This window comes from Oryza glaberrima, chromosome 12 (genome assembly GCF_000147395.1).
Source record: "Oryza glaberrima chromosome 12, OglaRS2, whole genome shotgun sequence".
NCBI classification, from domain to species: domain Eukaryota; kingdom Viridiplantae; phylum Streptophyta; class Magnoliopsida; order Poales; family Poaceae; genus Oryza; species Oryza glaberrima.
In genome coordinates this window covers 6,004,313-6,027,671 of record NC_068337.1, presented here as the reverse complement: position 1 = coordinate 6,027,671, position 23,359 = coordinate 6,004,313, and the positions used below count along the sequence as shown (strand labels likewise).

Here is a 23,359-nt window from a genome sequence, read left to right as displayed (position 1 = left end):
TGAATATGACTTATGTATGGCTGCAATATTATGATGAAAAATTGACACACTGTGGCTTGGAAAACAAGCGCGGAGAGCCGCGAAGACATGGATCATTACCTTCTTAATTATGATCCAATGACGTATGATCCTCTTAAAGCATCTTTGATCCAAGTAATGGTCCAATGGGAGGGTCAATCGATCAATTCTAGAATTCGCTAGCCCGGCACAATATTTTATCTCATATTTCTGAATCCGACGAAACAAACAAGACATCTATTTCAGATTTCATAAATAAGTATGGTTAGTACGTAGTACGTACATACCAATGCAACCAACGACATCACTCCCATGCAATGGCGACCAGCTGCTTGCCGACATTGCGGCCAGTGAATAGCCCCATGAGAGCTGCCGGTGCCGCCTCGAGCCCCTCAACGATGTCCTCCACATACACCACCTTTCCTTCCCTCAGGTATCCTGCCATCTCCTTCTCATACCGGTGATATATTGCAATGTAGTTGCTCACCAGGAACCCCTCCATCCGTAGGCTCTTGCTGACGAAGTAGAAGAGGTTCCGCACCCCGTCTGGCCGCTCCAGGTTATACTGTGAGATCATCCCACATGCTGTTATCTTGCCACCGATACGCATGTTCGGCAGCACAGCATCCAACATTGCACCACCCACATTATCAAAGTAGATATCGATGCCCTCCGGGAAGCACCTGAGAGATCGAAGACCATGAAAATTACAGAACACCATGGATCAGCAATTGTGCCATTTCGAATCAACACATGATCAAATTTCATTTCACCATGAGAAGGAGAGCAAACCTTTTAAGGGCTCCCTCCAGGTCCAGCTCCTTCTTGTAGTTGAACGCGTCATGAAAGCCAAACTTAGTTTTGAGCAGCTTGACCTAGAGATGCAGCAAATAGATTTTCAGCAAATCTAGCTCTATCAATTGACCTATGAGAGGGGAACTAGTTTTATTATGTCTTGTCAGCTCGATACATCGAGAAAATGATATTGTAGTGAAAACCTTCTCATCAGAACCAGCACTGCCAACCACATAGCAGCCTGTGATCTTAGCCAGTTGCCCAACAATCTGACCTACGGCACCGGAAGCCGCGGAGACGAAAACATAGTCGCCTTTCTTAGGCTTGGACACCTCAAAGAACCCACCATAGGCAGTAAGCCCAGCTATTCCTGAATTACCAAGGATTAAATACAGTAGAGAGACTGGCAATGGCATTCCTCAATTTGCTTCAGCAAGAGACTCACTGATAGCTAGGGTGATAGTGAACACTGAACTTACCTAGAACACCGGTGTAGTAAGATAGAGGAAATTCAGGGTAATTGATCTTATGCAAATAAGGCTTGGGATTGTTAACCAGGGTGTATTCTTCCCATCCGGTTACTCCCCAAACAAGGTCTCCAGCCTTGAAATCCGGATGCCCGGATGATACCACCTTCATCACGCCACAATTAGTGATAACCTGCAGGTATGTGAGTACAGAAATATTGTAAGATTTGAAGTCAAAACAAATACATAATGAATGAATACAGAGAGGCATTAGTTGTTTAGAATCTATATGAGTGATATCATTGGTATTTTGTATAGTGAATTTTGCTCCCAGCAGTCAGAGGACATGGATAAATCATGTGTGCGGTTCAAATGTCGGGATTAATTTACAGAAAAGGGAGGAAACTGAATTCTTCTTCTAAATCACAATTAAATAGGACAGCAGACAGTTCTGAATATGGAAAAATTCAGAATTTTGTTGACTAATAGACTCTAGGAAAATAGTAGTAGATATGATTTAGTAAAAGGATTAATTGCCAGAAATTTGTAATCTGTCGGTCACATTTTGACCGGCTAGGATCCCGTTAAAATTCGTGCACACTGTACAAGTCACCTTTTGAATGGCAGAGGTACTGCATCGCCAATGATTCAAGAGAAAAAGATCTATTCAGTAGAACGGATAGGATTGAAAGGATAGTTTATATATAACTATAAATATTACAAGTAAAAATGAAAGTAGATTGATATATACACTTAGTAGGAGAATCAAATATGAGGTGAAACTAAATAATTACGCGATTATATATACCTCTCCTGGTACGTAGTCGGGAACGTAGCTGGGCACCTCGTGACGGGTCATCCGGCCACGCATGTAAGGGTCACACGAGACGTACAGGTTCTTCACCATCACCGCCTCCGACCCAGCCGGCACGGCCAGCGTCGTCTTCGCCGTCACCACCTCCATGTCGTCCTCCGATGGGAGCCCTGTCTGCACGTACCTCTTCAGGATCACCCTCCTGTTGGTCACCACTGCCGCCATTGCAAACGCACGCTAGCTTTGCTTCAGATCACGTACTGCTTATGCTTCTGAACACTGAACAAGTGAAAAGAACCCACAAACCACGAGATATAGATCAAATTGGTGGTTGGCACCAGGACAGCCACATGATGGCATGCACCTACTCCCTCCGATCCCTCCAATCCATATTAATTGCTTTCTCCGTTTCACAATGTAAATTATTCTAGCATCTTTCATATTTATATTTATATTAATGTTAATGAATCTAAATAGATAACATTAATATGAATATAGAAAATGCTACAATGATTTACATTATGAAACGGAGGGAGTATCGTATAACCGAATAATAAAACTTTTACATTGATCATCATATTATCTTATGACTCCTTTGTTTGAAGTGCATCATTATTATATCTATGCATATAGATTGAGACATTTTTCCAGGCTTATAAGTCAGCTTATGAGCCGAAAAGTCAGAGCCAACTTTTTCGTTTGGTTTTTTAAGCCATAAACCACTTAAATTTTTAAGCAAAACTAGTATAACTCCATCATTAAACTTATAGTACTTCAAATCAACTTGCTTATAAATAAAAAAAGCTGACTTCAAAATTAAAGCCAAAATAAATCTAAACTTACTAGTAGAGGGCAGGCATATGATCTGACGTGCACGCATCAAGCGGTTAGTGGCATGTCTATCTCGATATACTTGCTCCGTCGAAAAAACGAATCTAGAATAGAACTGAATTTTGTGACATATTTTAGTACAACTCATCTTAACAAAGGTATGTTGTAGATTTATTATACTAGGATATTTCAGATACAATACTAGATTGGTTTTTATAGGATGGAGAGAGTGCTCCACTAGTAGCTGGTGTGCCGGTTGGTATTGAAGTGATGAATTGTCTGTAGCGGCAGCTACATGTACTGCCACTAGTGCACTAGAACTTACCACAGCTACCTTACACATACTACCTCCGTCCTAAAATAAGCGCAGCTATGGATATCCGTATCTAACGTTTGACCATCCGTTTTATTTTAAAAATTTGTGAAAAAAATAGTCACGCATAAAGTATTATTCATGTTTTATCATTAAATAATAATAAAATTACTAATCATGAAAATTTTTTAAATAAAACGAACGGTCAAACGTTAGACATAAATATTGTAAAACTGTATTTATTTTGGGATGGAGAGGTAGTATATAACATGCAATCGACAAATTCGTACAGGAATCAGACTGAAAAACGGGTCCATGGAAAGACCAATTGGTTGCCAACTGTGCACAACATACGGACCTAACATCACCGACCAATTAATCACGCAATGCTACAGATAAACCTTCAACTAGTACCAGCCCAAAAAATTATTGGTTTGGTGAGTGACAGTACTATGTCACTGTTTCCCTGTTTCTTTAATTAAGAAAGGAACAGGGCAACAGGCAGTAAACCAACCATATTATATCATTATTTGTTCAAGCCACAGACAAATAGTATTGATAATCAAGACAATAAAGTATCACTACCGGTTCGAGAAGTGAGCTGCTAGTGCCTGGTAAAGTCATATTGGCTTCGAGAAGTGAGCCGACAGTGATAGCCCAATCTCAATTATTAGGAGAGGCCGTGTCTTCTCCCAATTCGGATCCTCTGCATTAGAGGTACTGGTGCAGAGGATGAACAGTGTACCACGCATTAGAATCACTGTGGACCGTCGGATCAAGAGTGAAAGGACCAGATTGTGTGCTACAGTAAATTCGGAACAGTACCAAATAGTGCGCTACAGTGTTTTGAATCCTGTAGCTACAGTAAATCGCCACTGTTCATGGCATTAGCTAACTGTTCCCCTCACATAAACAGTGCTCTTCTGCATTACGGCAGACGATCCGGATCCGTCTTCTCCTGCCTAAGGAGTCTATTATATTTGAACTAGGGGAATAGTTAGAGCGATTTTTTCATCCCAAAATCTTTTGAGGCCATGGCAAACTGGATATATGCATGACTTTGTATCCAATTTTGTATTCTAAAGATTAGTTCAATTCTCTCTATATATATCTTTTATTTGATTACAAAACTGATCGGAGTTTAATAAGAACTATCAAATCTAGGTAGATCAACCTTATATTTGGTTGAAAATTAAACTACATCTAACAAATTCTTGTACAAGCAACAAAATGTGCTTGTGATTCAACAGCCACTCTAAATAGGGCATGAGAGTATGAGACATGTACCTGAATGGGCAGTCCCTGCCAAACACAAGTGCTATCGATATTTTTTAAGCCATAATCAACGAACCTAAGGAGCCAACTCATATATTTCATATTAAGAATCCCCATAACATGACCAAATATATCCAACACATGCTTGATATATAACTGAAAGGTCATTAGATATTGGCCATATATAGGAACATAACCGTATCATCTGCATAAAAAACGAGCACCTCAATATTGTGTTTTCTGCATGCACAGCAAGGGGCTGCAGCCATCCCTCTTGAGATGCACGACTCACAAGCGAGTTAAGAACATTCATGACCAAAATTAACAACAAAGGAGGTAACAGGTCGCCTTGCCGGAGACCACGATGATGATAAATAACCTCTCATGGCTCTCTCTATTGACTAAAACTCGAGTAGACAAAAGTAGAGAGTACCAGCATATGAGGTTGCACCACCGATAACCAAAACCCAACTGATCTAAGACCTCCAAGAAACGGCCAAGATGGAATCAACAACCTTTGAAATACCCAACTTTAGAAGAACATGTGGTCCCTTATTCCCATCTAGTATAATACATATGTTTTCCTTGCGTGGGTTGCAAGTGTCAGAAGCAGCTCCATAACTCAATGTCAATCCAAGCACACTTGATTTACAGGGGTTTAATGCCCAACTGATTTCGAGGGGTTTAGCATAGTTAGGGAAAAAAACAAATTTAGGGGGTCATATGTGATATTCAATACTACCTCCGTCCCATAAAAATTGAATTTCTACCTTTGAACCTTTATCCCATAAAAACTGTATTTCTACCAAGAGATAATCCACTTAGTGCCACTGAGTTTATCGCACTTATACAATCTACCACCGATTTTGCCAAGTTCAATAATATACCATCGTGTTTTCTTTAACCTTCATTGTGTGCCATCACAGTCTTGGCATCCGTTAGCGCTGTAAAAAGACCTATTTGCCCCTAATGACAGGTGGGCCCCAGCTGTTATCTCTATTTCTCTCTCCTATCTTCTTCTACCTCTAGCCAGGCAACAGCAGGATGCACAGTACAACGGGATACGGCCAAGACGGGGCACAGGTGGCTCGGCGGTGGCCGAGGGAGGTGCCGAGGAGCTCCAGCGACCCTCCACCGGCGACGGCAGAACAAGACGGAGCAAAGGCGTGTGGCTCGGCACTGCACGCCATGGTTGAGGTCCTGTTGCAAGATGCTAGGGCTATAGGCGAGAACTTCGGCCAAATTGACGAGGGCGTGAGCATCTATGGCGTACGGGGGCTCTTTTTTCCAGTAAGATAGAAAGGAGAGCCCCCGGGATGGCATGTCTACAGTGACCTCCATGAGCAGAGCTTTGGAGCTCGGGTTGGCATTGTTAGGGCCATACTAGACAAAATTGATGGGGAGTTAGTTCCTAGTGGACTAGGAGTCATAGGAGTGAGGTATTACCGAGAGATGGAGGAATGACAAAGTGCGATGTCGCGGTGGTGGAGCAAAGAAGAAGATGTAGCACACGCCCAAGGTGTTCGATAGAATGCAGCGGCTGGTCGCGGTGACGCTGGTGGAGGTGGTTGCTGCGGAGAGGATGGAAGCGCCAGGACGCCCACGGCGAAGGCGCAGTCAGTGGCCGGTTGCGGCCACGCTACAAGCGGCGTCGCCAGGACGGCGGCGGTGGAGCCACGGCGGGCAGACGACAGGGATGGTGGCACCAAGTCCAAGGGTCGGCGGCGCGTCGATGGGGAGTCAAGCGGCTAGCGTTGCGTCGATGGAGAGTCGAGCTGCCGGTGGCGCATCGATGAGGAGTCGACACCGCCTCGCTGGGGGAGAGAGAGTGAGCGATTTGGGGAGTCAAGGGGTATTTTAGTCATTAAGTGAAAATCCAATACAACAAACGGATGCTAACTAACGGCTTGTGGACGGCGATGGCACACAGTGGAAGTTAAAGAAAACATGATGGTATATTATTGAACTTGGCAAAGTCGGTGGTAAATTGTAGAAGCACGATAAACTGAGTTGCACTGAGTGGATTCTCTCTTCTACTAATTTGGGACCAAGCAAATTGATTACATCAGAATATATTTCCTTGTAATCTCCATTCCTTCCATCACATTCCTTTTAATTAAGTTTATATATAGAATATGTGCATGTATTGTGTTCATTAAATAAGGTTATTGTGGTCATTTGTCTATCCTACTAATCTGTCCTTAATTTCTTAGAAATATATTTTTATGGGATGGAGGTAGTATTTTGTTTGAATAAATGGAAGTAGCCAGTGCATACACAAATACACACACCACAGTCATTCCCATGGAAGTGCGTTTCCTTCCCACATGCCAAAGAGACAAAGGCCAATGTTTAAATCGTTGATCTTAGTAAGTTTTCTTTCTTGAGCATTTGCAAATTTCCCGCCGTTTTTTTCAATTTTGCAAGGATGCCACTCGAATGACAGTTCTAGTGGCATTTTTGCAATTTTCTAGTGGCAGTCTTGCAATAATGACTCAAAGTAGTGGTAAATTTGCAATTGCCCCTTTCTTGTTCAGTGTATATTCATGTTCGTTTGGGTAATATTGTAGGCATCTAAATTTCAAACTTGATAAGTGGAGTCCTATAAACATTGACTCCACACAGTGGCAACGGATGCCTGATCTTCCGTCAGGTGAAGATAACTTTGATTTGGCGGAAATTTGACACACACAATCCGAAACATGCAATTGCAATACCACGTCTCCTCTGATTATCAATCGTGCCAAAACCCAATTGTCCCTTGCCAAGAAGGCTAATCCCTACATGTGAATCGGAGAATACAAGTAAGAACAAGAAAAATAGCAACTCAATTGCAGATGAATGATTAATTAAGAACTTGAAGTTGGGGTTCCACAAACCCATCTAGCGGCAAAACTATGATGGCAGAAATGATCTAAGCAAAACCAAACCCTAAATCAACGATGGCTACTGAATATATAGGTTCTATGGTCGACCTTGGACTGTTGGACGCGTCCATGGTCCTCTTCTGTAAGAGCCCTCCCTCCAGAACCGCGTAGCTAGCCCATCCGACGGGAAAGCCCACTTACACATATCTCTCCACTTACACCTTCGTCATCGCTTCATGTAAAAGAGTTAACCCGAGAGTGGTATGGTTTGAGGGACAAGCCCTTATAAGTTGGTTCCACTCTTGCTAAACTATCAAGGTGGTACTAAAATATTTACACATAGCCCTCGTCCTAATTGGGCCAGGATGTCACATACACCCCCCCCAAAGGACCCGACGTCCCCGTGAAGCTAGCCCATCCGACGGGAAAGCCCACTTACACATACCACTTCACTTACACCACTCCATTTACACCTTCGTCCTCGCTTCGTGTAAAAAGGTTAACCCGGGAGTGGTATGGTTTGAGGGACAAGCCCTTATAGGTTGGTTCCACTCTTGCTAAACTATCAAGGTGGTACTAAAATATTTACACACAGGCCTCGTCCTAATTGGGACAGGATGTCACATACACCCCCCTTCCCCCCCAGAAAAAAGGACCTGACGTCCCCATCAGTCCAACTAACCCACATAGCCACATGCATATAGGCAAATGTCTATGAACACACCCCTCTTATCGCATGTTTGTACATCCAGTACCGGCGCCATATGCCATGACATGTTACTCACACAGAGCCCACATGTGCCATGCGTCATATGCCCACACACTGACCCGTGTCCACAACCGCGAGGGTCAGCTCTGATACCATTTGTAATAGCCCTCCCTCCAGAGCCGTGTAGCTAGCTCATCTGACGGGCAGGGCCACTTACACATACCACTTCACTTACACTTTCGTCCTCGCTTCATGTAAAAGAGTTAACCCGAGAGTGGTATGGTTGGAGGGACAAGCCATTATAAGTTGGTTCCACTCTTACTAAATTAGCAAGGTGGTACTAAACATGCGTACACAGCTCTCATGGGCCACACAGGCCTCATCCTAATTGGGCCAGGATGTCACATCTTCATAGTTCATAATCATAATTAAATCGTTAGGTAGTAATCTATCCTCAAAATCACATAAAGAAGTACTTAGGAATGAGCTCACCTGTAAATTCAATTGTCGGGTGCGAGTTCTAGTGATTGGACCTTGCATAACTACTAGAGGAGTATTGTCTGTATCCAAAGGAGAATTATACCAATAGAAGTGCCTTCATGCCATCTTCCTTTCTTTGTCTTAAGGGATACCGATGTCGAAACTGTTTCACCATATATTCTTCAAATAATTGATGTCGGCTCCTTGTAGCTTCAAATTGGACTCACATGGTCCATCACGAAAAAGCCGTCACTCGCACTTCTAGCTCCACTGGATTTGCTCCTTCATCGCCAAGCCCCTTGCTTACCCTTCACCATCGCATGATCCATCGCGGTTGAGCATCGTTTGCCCTTCACCATCTTGCATAGTAGCCACTTCGTACCCCACAACTTCGATACCTTTACTTTGTCATCCTTGATATCTTTAGGTGTCATGATCTCTCTTAGGTATCAACACATTTTTCAATTCTTGGGACTTATTTTTCTCATTCAAATCAATAAATTATTAATTCCGCTATCAACCTCCACTTGTTGATTAACCGATCACATGTATAAAATGATATGAATAGATGATGAGTATTAATCAACACCACAAGTATCATATACTCAAATATAATTATCCCAATTAAATGAAAGTGAATAAGTTGGATGAAATACATGCATAACTAAGGTATAGGATTTGCTCCCCCGAAACGTATGCATACAAAATATTTTTGTAAAGCAAGAGTATGCATAAAGATACGAAACATTAAAATAAAGAATAGAATGCATTTATCAAATATAGACATTAAAATAAATGCATACCTTCATCATTTCCATGTTTTCAATGTAAAGAGATTAAACAAGAGATAAGGCTAAAACAAAACATTAGTCTCACATGCATATGTCAATCACGTGAAAATATTATATATGAACATATAAATTAGTGCATGGGGAGATGAAATGTTACATATAACTTCATTTCCATGCTATTTTATCCTTGTTGTGATTTAGGTCAATCATCAATGAATGTTTTTATCTCAATTCATATGAAGCCCGAGAACCACCTCTCACAATTTCCACATATATGAAAGTATTAGATTTATCTATAATCACCAAAACCAAATTAATGGCACTTCAACTTTCATGTTCAAAGAAATATTTGTTTTTGTATTCATGCTGATCATATTCGATCTTTATTTGTATTTGAGAAAATTCATATTTGTTACTGTCGGCGGATGGCATGAGGCCCTTCGACCAAACCTGCCGAAACCCATGGCGAAGGCTATGGAGCAAGAGCGGCGCAAGGCGAAGAGTAGCGCCAGGCTAGAGGTGTCTCAGGCGAAGGGTGCAAGGCGAAGACTGTCTGCCGAAGGAGGATGACTTCGCCTTGACAAGTTCGCCCCCGCGAGGGCCGAGAAAGCCTTTCCGGCCCATCAGGCCGGCGATCGCCAGACGGCCCATCAGGGGCCCATGAGCCCCTATAACATTATGTACCCCTGTAAATGCCCCTTTTGTAAGGGTAATCATGTAAATTCCCCTGTACAACCTAAACCCTGGTAGTAAGGACCTGTAATGGGGCTATAAATAGTCCCCTAGGGCCATGTAATGGGGGGATCCCAAGAAAAATTCAAAATTTAGTACACTTCATTTTCCCAACCACTGTTGAGTAACCACGTCCTTCGACGTATGCAGTTGTCGTTTCGACAACAGCTGGCGCCGACCGTGGGGATTCCGAGCGAAACCACTGAGAGCGAATGCCACCGAAGAGGGTCGTGAAGGAGAAGGTTGTCAGGCGGAAGGAGAGCGACGCCGGACCGGACATGGCCGCCAAGGAAGGAGCAGAGCCTTCGGCGTCCGTGGCCGAAGATGGAGAAGCACAAGCGCCATCACAGCCGCCTTCGGCCCCCGCGCCGTCACAACCGTCTTCGGCCCCAGCAACCTCAGTGCAAGTGCCGAACACGGCAGACGTGGCGCAGGCGGTTGCGGCGGCAAGGGCACTCCAGACCAGGGCAGAGATCCTTTGGACAAACCAACTGGTGGTGCCTCAAGCCGCCCCATCGCAGCCGGCGGCGCCAACTGCGCTCGCCATTGTACAGGCCCAAATCAGCCTGGACCCCGAAGCGCAAGCCGAAGCCGACATGGAAGCCATGCGGCAGAACATGACACGGCTCCAAGACATGCTTCGCCAAATTCAAGAACAACTACAAGCATACGAGGCGACAAGGCGGACCAAGGCCACGTCGGCTCCAATCCTTCAGTATTCGGCAGGCTATGCCCCACCTCAAGTCCGGCCGCAAGTGGTGACCCAGCCCTCTCCGCCACTAGCCGCACAGCCGCCGGTGTACTTCGCCGGGTAGCATCAACCACCTGGCCAAGCGACACAAACAGTGGCGGAAGGGGCTTCGGCTCTGCAGGCGCAACTCCAAGCTTTCCTTCAGCAACTCAACCAACCCCACTACATTTCAAGTACAACCCCATCGGCTCACCCGGTGGGGAATACAAGTCAAGGTGCGCCTAATTGGTTGCCACCGATTCAGCCAGGCTCGGGACCTTCGCCGTGGAGTCAAGGACAGCAGTTCGACTTCGGCAACACTGCTTAGGTGCCAACCGTTCGGCAGCAAGTTCCAACCCCAGGCTTCAGAACAAACCAAGCACCAATCCAAGCTGCCATGACGTGGTCGCAGCCAATTTTTGACCCATCCATGGCGGCTCAGCAAGTGCCTCCAGTTGGAGCCGGGCAGCCGAACGCCAGGGCCCAACTTCAAGCACAAGCTGCGATTTTGCCCTTCGCCACACCGTACCCGCAGCAAGGTGCGGTAAACAGGGCGGGAGGCGAAAAGGGGCTACCGCTGAGTGGGGGAATCAAGACTCGTCCAATCCCACCCCAGTTCAAGTTCCCACCCGTCCCACGCTATTCAGGCGAAACTGACCCGAAGGAGTTCCTCTCCATCTACGAGTCAGCGATCGAAGCAGCTCATGGTGACGAAAATACCAAGGCGAAGGTAATACATCTCGCTCTAGACGGCATCGCCCATTCTTGGTATTTCAATTTACTAGCCAAAAGCATTTACTCATAGGAGCAATTGCGCGATGTTTTTGTCCTTAACTTTCGAGGCACCTACGAGGAGCCGAAAACGCAACAACACCTACTCGGCATTCGCCAAAGGCCGGGGGAGTCGATAAGGGAGTACATGCGTCAGTTCTCGCAAGCCCGGTGCCAAGTTCAAGACATAACCGAGGCGTCAGTCATAAACACCGCATCGGCTGGTCTGCTTGAGGGCGAACTAACAAGAAAAATCGCCAACAAGGAGCCGTAGATGCTCGAGCACCTACTTCGCATCATTGACGGTTTCGCAAGGGGTGAAGAGGATTCTAAGCGACGACAAGCTATACAAGCTGAGTACGATAAAGCCTCCATCGCCGCTGCCCAAGCTGAAGCGCAAGTTCAAATTGCCGAACCACCTCCCCTCTCTGTTTGCCAGTCTCAGCCGGTGATCCAGGGACAGCCGCCAAGGCAAGGCCAAGCCCCCATGACTTGGAGAAAGCTCAGAACAGGTCGGGCGGGCAAGGCTGTGATGGCTGTCGAAGAAGTGCAAGCCCTCTGCAAGGAGTTTGACGCCCAGCAAGCAAGCAACCATCAGCAGCCAGCCCGCAAGAAGGTCCGAAAGGACCTCTACTGCGCCTTTCACGGACGCTCTTCGCACACCACAGAGCAATGCCGAAACATTAGGCAACGTGGCAACACGCAAGACAAAAGGCCGCAGCAGGGAACAACTGTCGAAGCACCCCGCAAAGCAGTTCAAGAACAAACACTCCCGGTCGAACAACGTCAAGACGTGCAACGAAGGGTAATCCAAGTGATTACGAGGGCCGACCCGCCAGGCCAATTATCTAAAAGGAAGAAAAAGATGCAGATCCAATAGGTCCACAGCATCACTTCAGCGGGTGAGGGGGCGCCACAGTACGTGAACCAGCTGATCTCTTTCGGGCCAGAAGACGCCGAAGGAGTCCTGTTCCCGCATCAAGATCCACTGGTAATCTCAGCTGAGATAGCCGGTTTTGAAGTCCGACGAATCCTGGTCGATGGAGGGAGTTCGGCCGACGTGATCTTCGCCGAAGCATATGCTAGGATGGGCTTGCCAACCCAAGCTCTTACACCGGCACCAACGTCGCTCCGGGGGTTCGGCGGAGAGGCAGTGCAAGTTCTTGGCCAAACACTTTTGCTGATAGCATTCGGCTCGGGAGAAAACAGGCGCGAAGAGCAAATACTGTTCGACATCGTCAACATCCCATACAACTACAACACCATCTTCGGCCGTGCAACCCTGAACAAGTTCGAAGCCATTTCCCACCACAATTATCTCAAGCTCAAGATGCCTGGCCCAACAGGGGTGATAGTAGTCAAGGGGCTTCAGCCTTCGGCCGCTTCAAAACGCGATCTGGCCGTAATCAACAGAGCAGTGCACAATGTTGAGACCGAACCGCATGAGCGGCCGAAGCACACGCCGAAGCCCACCCCTCACGGCAAGGTAACGAAAGTGCAGATTGATGATGCCGACCCCACAAAGCTCGTATCACTGGGGGGCGACATGGGCGAAGAAGTTGAGAGCATACTAGAGGTGCTCAAAAAGAACATCGATATCTTCGCCTGGAGCCCTGACGAGGTGGAGGGCGTCCCGGCGGATCTCATCATGCATCACCTAGCAGTCAAGCCAGATATTAAGCCAAGAAAACAAAAGTTGCGCAAGATGTCTGCCGATCGCCAAGAAGCGGCGAAGGCCGAAGTACAAAAATTACTCCGGGCGGGGGTTATCCAAGAGATTGACCATCCGGAGTGGTTGGCGAATCCAGTGCTGGTGCGAAAGTCAAACGGCAAATGGCGCATGTGTGTCAATTTCACAGATCTGAACAAGGCGTGTCCGAAAGACGATTTCCCCTTGCAGCGAATCGACCAGCTTGTGGATTCAACAGCTGGATGTGAGCTCATGAGTTTCCTGGATGCATATTCCGGTTACCACCAGATCCTTCATCACTCCATTCGGCACATTTTGTCACCTCAGGATGCCTTTCGGCTTAAGGAATGCAGGAGCAACTTTCGCCAGGCTGGTGTACAAGGTCCTTGGCAAGCAGTTGGGGCGGAATGTGGAAGCTTACGTCGACGACATCGTCGTAAAAAGCCGCAAGGCTTTCGACCATGCGATCGACCTGCAGGAGACGTTCGACAGCTTGCGTGCGGCAGGCATAAAGCTGAATCCGGAGAAGTGTGTTTTTGGCGTCCGCGCAGGCAAGTTGTTGGGATTCCTTGTTTCCGAAAGAGGCATCGAGGCGAATCCCGAGAAAATCGATGCCATCCAACAAATGAAGCCTCCGTCAAGCGTACATGAAGTACAAAAGCTTGCAGGCCGAATTGCGGCACTCAGTCGATTCCTCTCAAAGGCGACCGAAAGAGGTTTGCCCTTCTTCAAGACCCTCCGGGGCACGGGAAAGTTTAATTGGACACTAAAGTGCTAAGCAGCATTCGACGAGCTAAAGCAATACTTGCAAAGCCCACCAGCTCTGATAAGCCCACCCCTAGGAAGCGAACTGCTATTATACTTGGCAGCTTCGCCAGTGGCAGTCAGTGCTGCACTCGTCCAAGAAACAGAGTCTGGACAGAAACCGGTCTACTTCGTCTCCGAAGCACTGCAAGGAGCGAAGACAAGGTACATTGAAATGGAAAAGCTTGCTTACGCTCTAGTAATGGCTTCACGCAAGCTCAAGCACTACTTCCAGGCCCACAAAGTCATAGTCCCATCATAGTACCCCTTGGGCGAAATACTCCGAGGCAAGGAAGTCACTGGCCGGCTTAGCAAGTGGGCGGCAGAGCTATCCCCGTTTGACTTGCATTTTGTTGCACACTCTGCTATCAAGTCTCAAGTGCTAGCTGACTTCGTAGCTGAATGGACACCGATACTTGCCCCCGACCCCGAGCCCGAAGACCAGTTCTGGGTGATGTGCTCTGACGGTTCGTGGTCGCACAAGGGGGCAGGCGTTGCGGCAGTCCTCTTTTCGCCGAATGGTGTGCCGATTCGGTACGCAGCGAGATTGCAGTTCGACACAACCAACAATGCAGCAGAATACGAAGCCGTTCTCCTGGGCCTAAGAAAGGCGAAAGCACTGGGAGTCCGGCGCCTGCTAATTCGAACTGACTCCAAGTTGGTAGCAGGCCATGTTGACAAATCCTTCGAGGCAAAAGAAGAAGGAATAAAGAGGTATCTGGAGGCCATTCGGTCCATGGAAAAATGCTTCACCAGCATAACAGTCGAACACTTGCCTAGAGACCAGAACGAGGAAGCAGACGCCTTGGCGAAGTCCGCTGCTTGTGGTGGCCCGCATTCGCCTGGCATCTTTTTCGAAGTCCTACATGCTCCAAGTGTGCCCGTGGACAGCCCGGAAGTCATGGCAAGCGACCAAGAGAAACTGGGCGAAGACCCATATGACTGGCGAACCCCATTTGTGAAACACCTTGAAACTGGCTGGCTTCCGGTAGACGAAGCAGAAGCGAAGCGTTTGCAACTCAGAGCCACGAAGTATAAGATGGTCTCGGGTCAGCTTTACCGCTCTGGGGTACTTCAACCCTTACTTCGTTGCATCTCTTTTGCCGAAGGCGAACAAATGGCAAAGGAGATACACCAGGGGCTATGTGGCGCGCACCAGGCTGCAAAAACAGTGGCTTCCAAAGTATTTAGACAAGGAGTTTATTGGCCCACTGTGTTGAAAGTCTGCATTGAGCAAATCAAGAAGTGCGAAAATTGCCAGCGTCATGGCCGAAGCCAAGCCGCGCCCCAGTATGATCTGCAGCCCATTGCGCCAGTATGGCCCTTCGCCAGATGGGGACTGGACATCATTGGGCCATTCCCGGTGGCGCGAAACGGGTATAAATTCGCAATTTTAGCTGTGGAATATTTCTCTCGATGGATTGAAGCCGAACCCCTTGGGGCAATCACTTCGGCAGCAGTACAGAAATTTGTATGGAAAAACATTGTTTGCCGTTTCGGAGTGCCAAAGGAGTTCATTACTGACAACGGCAAGTAGTTTGACTCTGATAAGTTCAGAGAAATGTGCGAAGGACTCTGATAAGTCCAGGACGGGATCTTTTCGTCTAGCAACACTCGAAGGCGAGGAGTTCGACCATTCCTGGAACGCCGCCTCCCTCAAGCGCTTCTATGTCTAGAATGGGTGGCACCCAAATCGCCAAATTGTAAAAATGTACATATTTTCATGTAAGCCTTTCGGCACTATGTAAGCCTTTCGGCAAGAAAAAAAAAAGAAGAAAGAGAGAAAAAAGAAAAAAAAAACTGGAGGCCCGAACCAGTATAAAATCTCTGTGTCCTCCGCCTTCTTCTTACTTTTCGTGTGATTGATAATTTGTGGAAAAACCCCAAGGCAAACGCCTGATCAGCGAAAAAGGCCAGGGGGGCGAAACGAATCGGCCGAAGCATTGCTCGCCGAACGTTGAAACCGCAACAGCTTGTCTCGGAAAATAAATAGCCGAATGACGTTACGATTGATCAGCATAAAAGCAAAAGCGTTTCTCTCGACACAGAACGCTACAGATCGAAAACGAACGACGAAAAGCTGAAAAGTCACTACACCTATTTCGCTACTATATGCAAAGGGGCCGGCATGTTCCGACCTAACAAAAGCACAAAATGTGACGATGCGAAAAATAGCGAAAAGGAAATAAAGCACGTTCTTTATTAGCTTCGAAAAAATAATCGAAGAATACAAGGTTTACAACCCAGCGGCGGTACTGCCGTCCACTCCAGCGGCGCCAAGTGGAGGAATGGGGGCGGCCGAAAGATCCAGGCTGCGACCAGCGGGCGAAGTTGGAGTCCCGTCGGAGGACTCGTCGTCGCTAAAAACGCGAGCGACATCGACGAGCCCTTTCTTTTTAGCCACCTTTTTGACAGGACCTTCCTTCGCCGCCGCTCCCGAAGAGAACGCAACTAGGGCCTTCGCCCCTTCCAAATCCTTCCGGTGAAGGGGGGAGCTGTTCGACTTCACCCCGGTTTCGTTGTGACCAGGACTTGGGGTAGGAGTGTACCCAGGGGTGTCGGCACGGTCTTCGACCACCTCACCCGCGGCCTTATCAGCCACAGCCTCCACCTCCTCCTCTTCCTCTCCTTCCTCCTCGTCGTCACGTTCTTCGGCATCATCCTCGTCGTCGGCGTCGGAGTCAGATGAAGCAGGAACCCTTCGCTTCTTGGGGGCAAGCTTCACTTGTCCACGCATCCGCTTTCGCGAAGGCCCTGCCTCGTCGTCGGCCTTTTGGGGATTCGCCCGGGGAGGCAGTTCGCCATTGTAAACCCGGTTCGCCCGCCTAGCCGCTTGACGCGTTAACAGCTGACTATACTCGACGACCGAAACATCGCCGATCATCCTGCGGGCTTCGGCTTCGGCCTGGTCGAGGGTCAACACTGTAAAAGTAGAGCGTGAAGCTACGACAAAAGTCAAATAAGGCGAAATAACAAAGCACAGCAGTATATAGCAAAAGAACAGTCTTACTGTTCGCCCCCTCAGGGAGTATCAGGTTCGGCAAACCGTCGACTTCTTCGCCTTGTTCAACCGCGACTTGCCATGACTGGGAGAGGGGAAAAATGCGAAGCATACAAAATTCCTCCACCAAGTCACGGCAGCTAAGGCGGGAGCCAACCTTCCGCAGTAGAACAAACCGCGCCTCCATGGTGCCGTCCACAGCGATCTTGGGTCTCCAGTTCGGTGCAATCGCCCTACGCCGGCACCGGAGGGCTTTCGCTGATTCAGAACCAGCCTCGAAGGGGATGGTGTGGTAGAACCACCTCGCCATCCAATGGCGGTCCCACTTCGACATAGCAGCATTCACCGGCCAGAGATCGGACCGCTCGGGGTGAACGTTGAAGTTCACGCTCCCGAACATGGTTTTTTTCGTTCCAGCTGGGGTGATCACCATCTTCGAGTTCACGGTGGCGAAAAATATGGCGCCAAAGAGCTCGGCGTTGGGCTCAAACCCGGAAGTCCGGCACGCCCAGTCGAAGATAGCGGAAGTTCCACCTCAAAGAGGCGAAGGATCTCTGGCAATAACACGTTGCAGGGAAACCGTAGCCCTGCCTCAAAAAATACAGCGAACACCACCATCCGGTTGTCGACAGGTTTCGGCACCACGGTTTTCCCTAGGGCGAAAGCCTGCCCCTCAACCAATGCTCCGGAGCTGACCAGCTTCGCCAGCTCGACGTCGTCCACAAGAAAGACCCCTAGAAAGGCGGTGCTGTCGTCATCGACTCGGCCGGGATCTGGCCCTTTCGCCGAAGTAGGGTTTGGCTTACGTGGAGCCATGGCGAACGGTGCGTTTGCGGTGGCGAAAAAAGAGATTCGGCGAAACGCCTGAGGGGTCGAAAGATGCTGTGAAAGGAAGAGACGGAGAAAGAGAGCGCGCACGGTAAAATGGCAAGTGTGGCGGTGAAAAGGAAAGAGCAACGGGAATATATAGCCCGCCCAAGCGACCGTTCGCCTACCCACTAGTAATAAAGCGCCACATGTCACAAGGGTAGGCGAAACGGTAAATTCCCATCGACCGAGCGGCACAGTAAAAAGCCCAAAGATAGGAAGGCCCAATACTGTTCTGTTCGGCCCAAGAAAAAATAATATATATAACCATCAATCGCACGAGGCGAAGCACGGCAAAATAATACCAGCCGCACAAATAACAAACTTTATTCGCAGGAATAATGTAGGTTTCAGCAGGAGCATCGGTCGAAAGGGGGCGCCGCATACCATACCACATGGTTTGCACGGTCTCGGCCGAAGCTCCAGTCTCACCCTTGCCCGTGAGGGGCTTGTTAGCGGATGGCATGAGGCCCTTCGACCAAACCTGCCGAAACCTATAGTGAAGGCTATGGAGCAAGAGCGGCGCAAGGCGAAAAGTAGCGCCAGGCCAGAGGCGTCTCAGGCGAAGGGTGCAAGGCGAAGACTATCTGCCGAAGGAGGATGACTTCGCCTTGACAAGTTCGCCCCCGCGAGGGCCGAGGAAGCCTTTCCGGCCCACCAGGCCGGCGATCGCCAGACGGCCCATCAGGGGCCCATGAGCCCCTATAACATTATGTACCCCTGTAAATGCCCCTTTTGTAAGGGTAATCATGTAAATTCCCCTATACAACCTAAACCCTGGTAGTAAGGACCTGTAATGGGGCTATAAATAGTCCCCTAGGGCCATGTAATGGGGGGATCCCAAGAAAAATTCAAAATTTAGTACACTTCATTTTCCCAACCACTGTTGAGTAACCACGTCCTTCGACGTATGCAGTTGTCGTTTCGACAACAGTTACCGTTCTGAGTTATTCTTATTCATTTTCATATCTAGCTAAAAATACTAAAATGAATATGGTATGAGCGATATCCATCCATATCCACTCAGTTTTCATCTCTAGGTGGAACAAGAGCCTAGCGACCATGGGGCTGGTGCTCGTCACAATAAAAAATTGTTTTTCCTTGCGTTACCTATTTTTTCTTAGGCAGATAAAATTAAAAAAATAGTGAAAATACAACCGGGGTCCCTGGTTTGTAACTGCTTGCAAAAATCGATTTTTACAAGCGGTCATCCTAACATAGCAGCTTGTGAAAATAACCCTATTTTTATATGCAGTCGATTAAGAGAACCGCTTGTGAAAATAGATTTTCGCAGGTGGTCCTCTTAGACAGCCGCCATAAAAAATTCGATATGAAAAAAATATATAAAAACTTCCCTCTGGTTCTCTCCTCTCTCCCTATCATTCACCTTCTCTCTCTCCAACCCTCTCTCTCAGATCCGACGCTTCCCTCACCTCTCCTCTCTCGATTCTACGGGGGCGGTATCGGTGGCTCCACAGCAGCAAAGGGGATGGCGGTGGCTAGTGGTGGCCAAGGGGATGGATTACGCGCGCGATGGAAGACGGGGAGTAGTGGAAGCAGCAGAAGGGCTTAGCAGCGGCGGCGGCGAGGTCGAGGACACGGATCCGAGGCAGATCTGGCCTAGTTACATCCCCATCTAACGACGATGACGGACGGGCCTCAAGAAGGTTCCAGCGGCTCCTCCACCCCATTCCCCTCTCCTAGATGTGGCAGGCTGGTGGTGACTTGGGGCCCAGGCCGTGGATCCGACAGCTCAGGTTGTGGGGTCAACACAAGCGAGCTCGGTCACGGGAAGCGGGCAGTGGATCTGCCAATAGCTCGGGACACGGCCAGCGCATCCGGCGGTGGAGTGCTGCTCGGGCACGGGCAGCGGGTTTGTGGATATTTTTTTTTGGGCTCGAAAATCATTTTTCCTGCAAGCAGATTTGCAGTTCTTTTTTGCGCTTGAAAAACATTTTTCCGAGCAATCAACTTAACCTAGTTGCTTGCAAAAATCAATTTTCACAAGCAAGTTCCGCCTATGAAGTGTTCGTTTTCACTGTCCTTTAGTTGCTGGTGACAGCGCCGGCCACTGTAGAAAACATAAACTGGTCATCAGGAAAAATCCATTTTGTAGTAGTGTGGGCTCCGTCACATGCAGCCGAAGATTAAAAAAGAGTTATTTGCATTGCATAGTTTTTAACTGAAGCAGTTTTTTTTTCCAAGCAATTGAAGATGGGCAGCAAAATATTCATTTTAAATTTGTCTTAGAAATGATTCAAAAAAGATTTGGAAGGTATGCCTATGGTAACTAAACAAAAGTCAAAAGTATGCTCTGTTTCGACATATACGATTGCTTGGACATTTTTCAGTAATTTATGCTTTCTGAATAATCAGTGCAAAGGCAGTAGCCCTTTAGCTCTTCCAAGAGGCGGGAGGAATATCACTTTTTTTCCTTTTATTCGGAACAATTGACATTTACTTTCGGCACGTGGGATTTCTATAAAGTTCTTTCTAGCTATCGTTGTGTTTCCCCGTTATTCTTGCAATTTTGCTACATCATCACAAATTGTCCACCACATGATTATGAATGAATCACTTGCTTTTTATTGAATATCTTTATCTCAAATGAGAAAAGAAAAGGATACAAAATAACTGGTGTTAGTATTGCCTTAGTAACAGCCAAGGGGATTCAAAAATTTAAATGAACATAAAGAAACATGAACGAATCACATAATAGTCCACTAGATCACGAGAAACTATATCTTATATTCCAGTTAACCACCACATATATGCATCATAGGTGAAATGAAAGTCCAACGTATGGTGTTGCGAAGATGCATGCACTGAATGGAATCTGAATAAGTTAATTAGTTCAAAGTACTTTTGTGGAACTTATTCTTCCACTTGGCACACAGTTGGCAGCAATTCCTGATTTGACAAGTTTTATATTATTGACATTCTGCCATGGATTGGCAATATCTTTTAGAATAGAACCTTGGATGCTTTTGACTAGTAAATTCCCATGCTTTTCTATGGATAAATATGAATTAGATGTATGCTACTATTGTTTGGAAGAATTAACTATGAGGTTTTTAAGAACAATTCGTCCCTGTAAATCTATTTGCATATTATACTTGTATTTTAGAGATGAAATAAGATACAACCAATATGTAGAAGGACTACTTTGTAATGGAGTTGATGGGGTGGCAAATTCCCTGCTACTACCGTTGCCTTTTTTTACATTTGTTTCAGATCCATTTTGCAATTGCCAAAATTTTGTCATGCCACTTGTAATGGTATAATGTTTCAAGTTGGGATGTAAATGTTAAGTCAAACATTTTATTGTGGAGTTGTAGCTACTTGCTTTCATTTCGATGCTGCAATGTAGACCTTATCCCACTTGATCGGAATGATGTCCTCATATAGAACAAGCAAAAAAGGAAACGAAGTATATATGCAAATCTTGCCAGAGCCACTTGTCAAACAGAATATTTGGCTACTAAAATGATTTGACTTTAAGGTGCCTGCAATCAAATTTGTAGGATCGAACACAAGAAACCAAGCCTACCAGAGGGGGGTAAATGGTAGGGAAACCAAAAACCCAAAAACTTTTAGCGGAAATAAAAGTTATCCTCAAATCGATGGAAATCTCGACGTAGTCCTGTCCTGTCGCTGCCGGTCGGACCGCTCACATGCCGTCGGTTGAACCACCTTGCTGCCGCCTGAACCCGAAGAACGCTCAAAGTAGATAAGAACTTTATTGCTTCTCTCTGTGTTTACAAAGTGCAACAACAGCACTCCTTATAAAAATCTCGACTAAACTCGAAACCCTAACTAAACTATCAACTCCACGCTCTGAAAAGCGATACCGGGAAGCCTCACGCTCCCCCTCTATTTATACATGAGGTAGGCAGCCTAAAGCCACGAACCAAACTCATACTAAGAGTCCTAAACACCTTAGGAAACCCTCTAGTACAAGACACAAACTTTACATAACCAATCGTACCAAATTTGGACTCCTTCCAAATTTGACTTCGCATCCCATACGCACACAATACCTCCATCGTATGCCATATGGAATCTTCACCAACCACGTGCATCAACTCTAGCCTTAGTATCCCGCATGATATCTGACCACCACGGACATCGTCTTACCACCAAGCTGACTCCCGGTCCATCACCGCAAATACTCTCCCAAGGCATCGAGTCACCTACACATGAAATAAACAAAGAAACCATATTCCGAGACCAAGCTATCTCCAACTTGACTCATTAGTAGCAAACAACAGTATTACATACGTATAGTATCCATCTAGAAGCCATAACCATGAAACAATCACGGATATCTAAATAAACAACCCGAAACCGAAACCGACACAGCGTCGGCCGGTCAGACCGCGAGCCTGGCCGGTCTGACCGCACGCATAGCGCCGGTCTGACCGGCAACCTCCGCCCGGTCGGACCGGTTAGTCTGACCGCACGCATAGCGCCTGTCTGACCAGCAACCTCCGCTCGGTCGGACCGGTCACATAAAATAACAGTGAATCCGATCGTCACCTGAAAATTGATTATCTACAAAACCACTTCGACGATAATCTCCAAATATCAAAACCAATAATTACAGATGTCAATTGTTCACCACACAATAAGAATCAAAGCACACTTTGATCTTACAATCTCCCCCTTGATGAACACATTGGCAAACGCATTAAAAATGTTTTGGTGTTTAGAAAAATAAAAACAAAAGCTGTAAAAAGCACACTTCGTACAAATGTACACATCGTGCTCAAAAAATCCAAAAGAAAACTTCTCCCCCTTTTTAAAAAAAAAAGAAATTCCCCAGTTGAACTAAAAACATGCTCAAAACACGCTCTTCTCAAAAACTCTTCTCTTCTCCCAAAAATCATCCAAAAATTTTCATATTACTTCTCCCCCTTTTGACAATGATTTCATCAAGCATAGGAATTATGTTCATTAATGTATAAGACCTTAGCATATATATAGCATATCAAGTCATGTGTTGCAATAAAAAGATGATGAACCCATCTATGATATAACAAGTATGCATTAAAGTATAATCATGAACCAAAGATTTTACAATTAAGCTCAAATCAACAATCAAAATTCATGATTTCATACGATTTATAATGCAACATCTTTACAACCACATAGGTTGAAGAATAAACACTAAACACATATACCTATTGCATTTATCACTCTTTCTCAAATAACCTTAAGCACAAAATAACCAAGAGAATTTTTTTTAACCTTTTCTTTTCTTGAGCCTTTTTGCTCATCCTTTTCTCTTTTATTTCGGGTACGTCCCTGTCGTCAAGACTGTTTCCAGGGATTCGGCACCCATTATTTTGCTCACATCGAATACATCCTTGTCGTCAAGACTGTTTCCAAGGATTCGGTATTC

The 23,359-nt window shown here is 46.5% G+C and overlaps 1 protein-coding gene across 1 annotated transcript; it reads right to left on the bottom strand.

The window, feature by feature from the left end:
- On the bottom strand, positions 1-2,429 carry LOC127756477 (2-alkenal reductase (NADP(+)-dependent)-like). The gene is made up of 5 exons (XM_052281809.1): positions 2,089-2,429; positions 1,293-1,473; positions 1,017-1,183; positions 811-893; positions 1-701 (listed from the first exon to the last, which is right to left on the bottom strand). The coding sequence occupies exons 1-5, from the start codon at positions 2,317-2,319 to the stop codon at positions 323-325; spliced, it is 1,041 nt and encodes a 346-aa protein (XP_052137769.1). The 5' UTR covers positions 2,320-2,429; the 3' UTR covers positions 1-322.
- Positions 2,430-23,359: the final 20,930 nt, after the last annotated feature.